Source organism: Girardinichthys multiradiatus, chromosome 1 (genome assembly GCF_021462225.1).
Source record: "Girardinichthys multiradiatus isolate DD_20200921_A chromosome 1, DD_fGirMul_XY1, whole genome shotgun sequence".
Lineage (NCBI taxonomy): Eukaryota > Metazoa > Chordata > Actinopteri > Cyprinodontiformes > Goodeidae > Girardinichthys > Girardinichthys multiradiatus.
This window is the reverse complement of record NC_061794.1, coordinates 25606212-25616470: the sequence shown is the minus strand read 5'-3', so window position 1 is coordinate 25616470 and position 10259 is coordinate 25606212. Positions and strand designations below refer to the sequence as shown.

The following is a 10259-nucleotide window of genomic DNA, read 5'->3' as shown; positions in this document are numbered from 1 at the left end:
TGATCTAAAGCTTCAGAGTAATACCCGATAGGTGACAGGATACTACAAACAGAATAACTACAAATAACTGATCTGCAAGAAGAGTAAAGAAGGACTGTACAGTGGTGAACACAATCAGGTTGAATGCACAAAATTATAATCCTAGTATTTCAGGATTATTACCTCATCATCATATGTTATGATAAAAATAAGGACTTTATTGCTTGTTTTAGACTGTGTTAATCAAGCAAATAAATATTCCAATACTTGTACTTCAACAAAATCACCAACTGCACCATTAAATATAACAATTGAGGTGCTCATACCTACTCCCCTTTCGGTTTTCACATTTAAGCACCTAAGTAGCATAACATAGTTTAGAATTAAATTAAATTAGAAAAGTAGCAAACAAAGTAGTAAAAAACAAAGAACGCCTCTCACTAACTCATCACTGATGCCCACCTTTCATATTTGTTTTGGTATTTAAAACATAATTTCTCTACTGACTGTTGTATGATGTTCAACATGTTGGGACAGATTCCTTTCATTCTTTAGAAAAAGCTTACCTGCAAAATGTGATGAAAACCTTATCACTGTGACTTCTGTTTAGAAAAAAAGAGTAATACTGGTTATTATAGTGGACCATTTCAATTAAATATAAATAAGGTAATCTTTAAAATAAAGATATGATGAAAACTGATATTCATTTTCTCTGGTCAGATAGTTGGACTAATATCTATATTTGTATTAAGAGCACAACGACCTTTTCTTTTTACTTTGATTAACTGAGAGAGATTAGGGTACGATGGTGAATTTGCATCTATTTGCATCCATAGAAATAATATATTAAAGTCAGATTGAATGTGAGCTGGAATTAGTTCCCAATGTTACTTTGAATATGACCTTACTTACAGTGACATGTTTTAACTGAAGATAAGATCACACCATTTTCCTGTTCTCATCAGTTGTGAAGTTTTTTTGACAGCACTCAACTTGCAATTAAGAAAAAAAACTGTTTGTGTCGACAGGAGTTGCTTGGCAACTAAATCCCCTCAGTCTTATGCCTTGTCTTCTGCACCCTGACAGACAGGGCTTCGAGTGTGAGGAAAACATATGCAATGTTCACTCATCCATACTGTGTGTTATTTCTTGCAGCTGAATTTGCATAATGCATTCACAACTTCAAAATTCAGGTGGGAAAGCCCACACTCTTATTGTAATATATGTGGAAAAGGAGATTTAATCCAGATTTCATCACAACTGGGCAGCCAGACACATGGAATTCATGATCTTAGTCTTCTTCTCCCTTTATTTCCCAAACTTATGCATGCACACAACCTAAAAATCTGATGCATTTTTTGCATTTTCGTAAAAATAAAATAATTCTACCCTGGTATTATTCTTCCTGACAAGATATTGACTTTTTCTTTTAGCCTGGACCCTATTCAGATTACAATTTGGTCAGCAAGTTGCATGGAGTGTATTGATATGGTGTGCAAGTGTTCAATAGCTCAAGCCCAGTTTGGGGAGGGACTTTAAAGTGCAATTCACCAGAAACAAGGAATAATGTGACCTGCTGGGGGCTTGAAAAACAAACATGAATCAAAGATTAAAAAAAAGAAGTATAAACTCAAGACTTGTGCAAAGGTTGTGTTAAGCATTTTCTTTTGATGGCTGTTGGGTTGTGTGGGGGAGAACTGCAGATAAGAGAGATTTAAGGGGGGGTCGGAGTTGGGGGTGAACACAGGCTGCTGTTGCATGCTCTGCATTCCTCAGGTGTTGTCAGCATAGCATGCTCAGTGATCATCTAGCTGCGACAAAGCCACTAATTTGCTCAGAAATGAAAGGGCAGCAAGCAGGGAAAGCTTGTAGAAGAAAAAAATAGGTGTATTATTTATTTCATGTCAGCATTGTACAATATTAACTAGTTAAGATAATGCACCAGAGAAAAAAATGCAAATTACAGATAGACGTGTTTTACAGAGGCAGATTGAGGCTTTTTAAAATTATCAGCTTAAACTATTTGGAAATGTATGTATAAGGTTTCTTTGCAAATGGGCTAAAATTTTTTCCAAGGCATAGTGTTGTGATGCAGATATGTTACACCCTTACACTCAAAATCTTGCATGAGGAGAGTAGGTTCTGGAAATTCTCCCCCTGCACAACCCTTTATTTTATTTACATATTTTTAAGATGTTACTGACACTCAGATCAAAGAAAGAGCAGGTTCTGGAAGTGTCTGGGACCACTTCTCTCCCCCGTTCTCTCCCTCTTCAGCCCGGCTCTGTCTCCTTGGTTGGCCTGCTAAGAGCTGAAGGATTGTGTGCAGATGTGCTTGGAGAGAGGCCAGCCCCTATGCCCTGGGAGAACATGTGGTCTGGGAGTGTTTACGCTGGCGCTTTTTCAAGCTGTCTCCCACACAGCATGCTGGCGTCTGTCTCTCTTTGCTTGACAGTGCTCAGTCCTCCACCTCCAACAAAGGTGAGACAAACAGGAGGGACTGCAAGCCTGCTGATGGCCCTAATTAATTTAAATCGGAGTTATGTCTTCTAATTGATTTTTTAAAAATTACTAAAGGACATCATTTTTGGTTAAAAAAAGAACATCATACTTCACGGTAGCATTTTTAACTGTACTGTAAGGTTTTTGGAATAAACTGATTTTGAGACACAGAAAGAATTTCTGGGATTCTTCACATACTTCACATTCTCTACCATAATTCAGGCTCTAAAATAAACATCTGTAAGCTAAAGACAACAAAAAGGATAGCTAATTCTCGACAGCAAAATCACTGACTCTATAAAGTAAAATATACTCCCATTTTTTATATTTTTGATTAAATACAGATAGAATGGAGGCATGCATTGCAAAGGTCTACAGAAGGAATGATGTATTAGTATTTCCCATATCAGCTGCGGTGGAGGAGACTCTCCTACCAGCAGGCGCTTTAATCAGAAATCCGACGTCACCCTCTGACTTTCTAATGACATTTGACCTTGTATTGATTTAAATTTATGTTGGTTTTATTTTGATGTTAGGAAGATGATTGAATTTATATTCCTGACAGTATCACGTGTATATAGCGCCCTCTGTAGGTTGAGATTGTCAGGCTACTCAAAAATCTTTCAGAAAACTAAAGAATTAAGTTCTGAAAAATTAGTCTGTTCAAAATCCATGCAAGGCTATTACTTGTCTTGAAACAAATTTTTAATTGTATGTAATAATAATAATAATGTCATGTTGCTGTAAGGTTAGTATTTTCATTCTCAAGCTCTTCTCACAGCTAATATATATTTTTTCACAGAAGTTGTGATTAACTCAGACAAAACATCCTTCATCAAGTCCATTTTCTGTTCTTAAAGCTTAAAAAACCCTGCTTCAGAACATCTTTCAGCTGTTTTAACATCGTCTTCTAGAGTTTGAGAGTTTTAACTTTATAGATATGGAGCACTTGTAAAGGATAAGATTAAAAATAAAATCTAAACCTTAACAGAAAAATTTTAAATTGCTCAGGCTACTCTGGCTGGTACAGGTTGTTATTAAAAATATCTAATGCCCCTGTAAAAATTAAAAAATTACAGCTACACTTTTTGGATGTTCATTGAGTTGTTTTACTTTGTGGCAAAGAAGTGAAAAACAAATCACAAATATGACACTAAATTATTTTATTTTGGATTCTGGAAAAACAAATAAACAAATTAAAGCTATCGCTTTTTTTTTTCCAGTACTAAATTTGAAAACAGTGCCATCAACAACATATACTTGTAGGATGGTTTACAATGGTAGAATATATCCGCAGTTAAGTAAAATTAAGTTTTTCTGCATACAAATTGAATGCTCTCTCCTCGCATGCGTTGGTTCTTTCCAGCTACTCCGGCTTCCTCCCAGAGTCCAAAAATATTCATGTGTGCAACGCAACACCACTAGATGGCAGGCTATGGTACAGAATGAAGAGCTCAGGCGCCGTTCACGTCAATCCATTCTTTTGTGTTTTTCCATAATGAAATATAATTAGGAAGCAAGTGCTAGATTGCATCATTTAGTAACATAATAAATAATTTGCTCTTTAATATTTCATTTTCACATATGGGGTTAGAGAGAGATAACTGTATGGAAAGCATTTGAAAGCAGACGTCATGTTGATGAGCCTTAAAAAAGCTCTAAAAACTGTTAAAACTTGTTATTTTGTGGCGTGAAAAGAAACTCGGGATTCCGTAGAATGTTGAGCCATCATGTCCGCTGTTAGTGAGCCAGTTGCAGCTCAGTTTTCTCTCTCTCCCACCTCCACGAGTGAGGAAAAATGCATGAGAATTTAGGCAGGCTGTTATACCATATAATCAAACCAAACTTCCGATTGCTCCTTACTTTTTTAGATGTAAATAATAGATTATTTCTAGACTGAAGAGTATTCTTCCTAGTAAAAACCTCTAGTATAGGAAATGATATATATTTAAGGTCTCCACAAATTAGTTTGTGTTTGGAAAAATAAATGTCTTTTTTTCACGTGTCCTGCTGAGGCATTTTCAGGCATGCCATATAGAGAAGCTAGCGGCCCACGTGTGCGAAGGCAGTTTTGCTCTATAAAAAGGACATCTAAGATGGTTTCCTAATTGACTTTATTAAATCCAGACTCGATCAAGCATTAAGGTAGGCAGGCCACATCCATGTAATATTAACCTGGGTTTGTATGACCTTCAAGCATTTGATTATTTGGGAGTCGGTCCGTGTGTGTGTGTGTGTGTGTCTGGGTAAATATATGTGCAGGAATAAGTGTGTTTGTGTTGAATGGGTGTACGTGAGTGAGTTTTTCACCTGAAGGTGCACAGTTGTATGAGTGGCAAAAAAGTAGGCCTGCAACACAGGCCTGCAAGAGCTTCAAAGGACAGGTGGCTCGACTCCGGAAGGCCAGACACAAGATAGCACCCAGGAACAGCCATACACCCACACAGAGGTCGGTCGTCAGTCAAACCCGGGAGCAGCAGCCCCCAGGCCAAAGAGGCACAGGGCGAGATGTAGGGCACCAAGCCCCCATCCCCAGACCCAGAGACACCGCCATCTCGAGCCACGCAAAGTCCCCACCACGTTCGCCAGATACCAGCCCACCGCGGCACCCAGAACTCAGAAGGACCAAGATAGGGAGAACACATTACCATCCCAATTGGTGAGCTAGCCCCTGAGATGTCAGGAGGGAGGGATGCCCACCAAAGTCCAGCATAGCCCCTGTGGCCCAAGGTTGGCCTGACACATCCCTACACAAGGATGTGGCATGAGCATACACACAAACAACACCACACCAAGGAGGTTCAACCCCACCGGGCACCATGACACTGTCAGAGACCCCCAGGCCACCCCCACACCTCCAGTGCCCGCCGAACCAGCACGGGCGCTGGGGCGGGAGCAAGAGGAACATGTTGTGCCACCCCGAGCCCAAAGACCACCCCACCCCCCACCCCATGATGTCATTGACCCACTAACAATACACTTCTCCCTGCCTTGTTTGTGGGGCTAAAAGCTAAACCATTTGAGTTCAAGCAGGCTTGTCGACAAGGCTACCTACTGACCTTATGTGAACAGGCATATAAGCCTTAAAGCTAGTTTATTTGTTCTTTAGTTGTGTTCTAAAGTTACGACAAACTTTATTTCAATGAGTGGTTTAAACACACATAGGCCATAATGTGACACCAGCACTCATGCGCACATTAATAGTTATTTTAATGGTAGTTAAAGGTACATCTATCTATAACTTAAAGGAGTGGTGAATAAGCTATAAGCTTTCCTGTGTTAGCTAAAACCACTAGCTGCTAATGCTATAGGCAGGAAGACCAAATATTTATATCCAGCTCCTTGCCATTTTGTGAGTCCATGAACGTTCCTCTCTGCCATTTTAGTAGACCTTTACTCCATATGATGGCTATCTAACAACATTAAGATCAATTGTCCAAAAGATTATTTATTTCCAATTCAACAAACGATATTTCCTTTTAATATTATTTTACAAAAATAGTGGTGGTTAGTTAAAACAACATTAAGAATCAACTGATCAAAAAAGTTTTTGATCTCTAATTTGGCAAATCGTTTTTTTAAAATATTGTCTTATGTCTGTTTTATGTACCCTTCTGATTTGCCTTGTGACTTGTTGTTTGAACACATACCAATTATTCCCTAATTAGTTTTAAAACTAATTTTAACTCATTTGCAAATTCCTCCAAAATAAATATTGGCTCTCAAACGTAAATATCTACGCTGAACTGTAATTTTATTGCATCATTTTTATTAGTTACCTTTTCTCTTTTATTTGTATATAGTTCATTAGTTTTCCTTATTCCTTCATTTTGCTTTGTAGATTTAGTTGAATTGTTTCTAGCCTAGTTAAATACTTTGTAACTGAAATATTTTAACTTGGAGTTGAATTATTTTGTTAATAAATTCTTATATTTTGGAAAGAAGTTGTTTACTCCATATGTGTGCAGAGTTTGCTGTTTTGAGAATGCTAGTGCTCAAATTACTCCTTTCATCTATTGTTCCATAATCCCATGCCATATTAGGCTGGTATTCACAGTAGACTGCTCACTACAGACTGATCCAAATGTGATGTAATGTCCTTAAAACAAGTCAAAATTAGGCTCAGTATTGTGTGTGGCCTCCACATGCCTGCATGACCTCCCTACAACGCCTGGTCATGCTCCTGATGAGACAGTGGATGGTCTCCTGAGGGATCTCCTCCCAGACCTGGACTAAAGCATCCGCCAACTCCTGGACAGTCTGTGGTGCAACGTGACGTTGGTGGATGGAGCGAGACATGATGTCCCAGATGTGCTCAATCGGATTCAGGTCTGGGGAACGGGCAGGCCAGTCCATAGCTTCAATGTCTTCATCTTGCAGGAACTGCTGACACACTCCAGCCACATGAGGTCTAACATTGTCCTGCATTAGGAGGAACCCAGGGCCAACCGCACCAGCATATGGTCTCACAATGGGTCTGAGGATCTCATCTCGGTACCTAATGGCAGTCAGGTTACCTCTGGCGAGCACATGGAGGGCCATGCAGCCCTCCAAAGAAATGCCACCCCACACCATTACTGACCCACTGCCAAACCGGTCATGCTGAAGGATGTTGCAGGCAGCAGATCGCCCTCCACGGTGTCTCCAGACTCTGTCACATCTGTCACATGTGCTCAGTGGGAACCTGCTTTCATCTGTGAAGAGCACAGGGCGCCAGTGGCGAATTTGCCAATACTGGTGTTCTCTGGTGTTGGGCTGTGAGCACAACCCCTATTTGTGGACGTCGAGCCCTCATACCATCTTCATGGAGTCCGTTTCTAACAGTTTGTGCAGACACATGCACATTTGTGGCCTGCTGGAGGTCATTTTGCAGGGCTCTGGCAGTGCTCCTCCTGTTCCTCCTTGCATAAAGGCGGAGGTAGTGGTCCTGCTTCTGGGTTGATGCCCTCCTACGGCCTCCTCCACGTCTCCTGGTGTACTGGCCTGTCTCCTGGTAGCGCCTCCAGGCTCTGGAGACTACGCTGACAGACACAGCAAACCTTCTTGCCACAGCTCGCATTGATGTGCCATCCTGGATGAGCTGCACTACCTGAGCCACTTGTGTGGATTGTAGAGTCCGTCTCATGCTACCACGAGTGTGAAAGCACCACCAACATTCAAAAGTGACCAAAACATCAGCCAGAAAGCATAGGTACTGAGAAGTGGTTTGTGGTCCCCACCTGCAGAACCACTCCTTTATTGAGTGTGTCTTGCTAATCACCAAAGATTTCCCCCTGTTGTCTTTTCCATTTGGACAACAGCAGTGAAAATGATTGTCAATCAGTGTTGCTTCCTAAGTGGACAGTTTGATTTCACAGAAGTTTGATTTTCTTGGAGTTATATTGTGTTGTTTAAGTGTTCCCTTTATTTTTTTGAGCAGTGTATAATACTTGACATACCAGAAGTTGTTTGGTTAAATATTAAATAACCAAACAAATATATTATTGCAAAACACCGGGGTGTGCAAGACCACACTGAGGAGGGGATGGGCACCAAGATGCCAGCATTTAACGTTCTCTTTTCCCACCCACACCAATACAGCACCGACCTGGGTCAGGAACCCCCGTAGAGATCCTCAAGGACACCAGGAGGGAGTCCCTACAGAACCTATGTCAGCCAAGCAAAGCAAGCCCACCACTAGCAGTACAGGACCCAGAGATTTGCCTGACCCGCCAGGACCGCAGGCAACAAGCAGGCCCCGGCAGGTGCACCTACCCCACAAACCCCCACAGTTCACCTGGACATAACCCAAATCTCTTAACCCCCATCCCAACCCTAGACCCACTTTGACAACAAATGATTTAAGGTGATTTACATTAATATTCCTGTAACTAGAGTAAGGAAATTGGGTTATATGACTCCAAAATATATCCACTTGCAGGAGATCACTCAGTTATTCTGACTTTATCAGTAATGATAATCTTTTATACTTCATAAGAGATTGCCCAAATGCAGATCAAGCCAAAACAAATGTAAAAGGCAAGGTAAGGTAAAAAATTAAAGTCCGTGAGGGACAAATTGGTTTACCCACAGAAGTTACATTAGATGCAAAAAATTAAAAACACAAACAACATAGGTTGAAATGAAACAACACACCACATATGGCTCAATATCAATTGCTGTTTAAAAGTCATAAAAGCAAAGAATGTCAGCACATCTGCTTATTGAGAGCAAGAATGGCAGAAAAGACAAAGACTTTTTTGCGCCTTTGCCAATTCATAACACATTTTTCTTCTTCCATTTCAGAACTGTAAACAAATCACTTTGCATTCAAATCAGTTTGTATTACATTGTTGTGGCAAGCATAAAAGTGGAATACCAAAACTGCAAAAGCACCATTTTGCAAAAGGGCAAATACTCAATCACCCACTTCTATCTCCTAGGGTTCCAGGTCATTTTGCCCCTTCATACCCTAATTTTGTATTTACACATTGCCGTTTGTTCCATTTGTACTTCCACAGCACACCATGCGGCCAATCACATTCAAAGACAGACCAGGATGCAGGATTACACCATAATGTGAAAGAAGAAAGGCAGACACACAACGACGGTAAGTATAGAGGTATATTCCAGGTACAGAGAGCCCAATCCAGCTACATTGTAGAGATTTAAATGCAAGTATTTTAGGTAAAAGTAAATACATTTGCAAGAAAAACAGAGAACTGCCTTGCCATGTTCATGTAAAGGTTTGATTAAAATATTAAAACTTAACTGTGTTTTTTGTAACAAAAGTGATAATAAGACTTATAAATAAAAATACTGAATAAAAGATTTCTTAGCAACACAAAAAAGATGCACAATTACTAAATTTGACTAAAATAGAAGTCCCCCAGTAAAACAAAATCAAGAGCCATTTGGAAGCCGTAAAACTCAAGTCCTCTAAGAGATTTGAGCCAAAAGAGACGAATCTCTGAAAAGAGACGGAGTTTCTTAGGAACATTTAAAAACGTGTGCTTTCACGTTCACTATTATATGACAAAATGGGGTACCATACTCTTAAATATATGTTGAATTCGGGGCATGCGTAGTTTCGTCCCTTAGTAATCCCATTTTGAGGAGTCGAGCGTTGCGTCACGGGCTCGTCCACGGCGCTGGGGCTTGAAGAGGCTGACTGTCCACTCATGCACGCACAGGCTCAGGGAGACGTTGGCGCTCCTTGGGAAGAAACGCGTTTTTTCGTTTTCATTTCTGTTTTCAGTTTACCACGGAGGCATCCGGACGGGGTAGGCGGCTGCAGCGCTCCTTTTGTATAACGGACGACTCGCTTGTCAAGCACAGTGATACAGCTCCCACTACGCATCATGTTTGAACGCCGATAATCAGTTATAAATATACATGACTGTGCTGCTGCATCGCCCATAGCCTCAACCAGGCTGTAGTAGGAGTTTTTTTTTTTTTTTGGTTTGTTTTAATTGTTATTGTTATTATTACAGAAACCCCGTCTGGAGCGACCACCGTGTGGGTGCAATTGGAGGAACAATCGCACCCCGGACCATTGAATAAGGTTCGGATGAGGTGGTTTGGTTCTAGAAATCCAGCCAACTTTTCATCTTTTCGGTTCTAACAGCAGTGCCATCGGGCATTGCTCAGGAGATGGCGATGAGGTTGTTCTACTTGGGATTTATTCTCTGCTTGGAGGTCATGTCTCCTAACGGTGTCACCATAGGTAAGAACCCTGTGTGTATTTTTTATTTATTTATTTGAGAAAGCATGAGCACTTTTGTCTGTTAATGGACAAA

General features: G+C 40.5%; 1 protein-coding gene across 1 annotated transcript in view; it reads left to right on the top strand.

Moving 5' to 3' along the window:
- Positions 1–9969: 9969 nt before the first annotated feature.
- Positions 9970–10259, top strand: part of lrp1ab (low density lipoprotein receptor-related protein 1Ab) — a 119677-nt gene continuing 119387 nt past the window's right edge. The window contains exon 1 of the mRNA XM_047355206.1: positions 9970–10186. Within this exon, the coding sequence (XP_047211162.1) occupies positions 10114–10186 (73 nt within the window). The 5' untranslated portion in view covers positions 9970–10113. The remainder of the gene's footprint in view (positions 10187–10259) is intronic.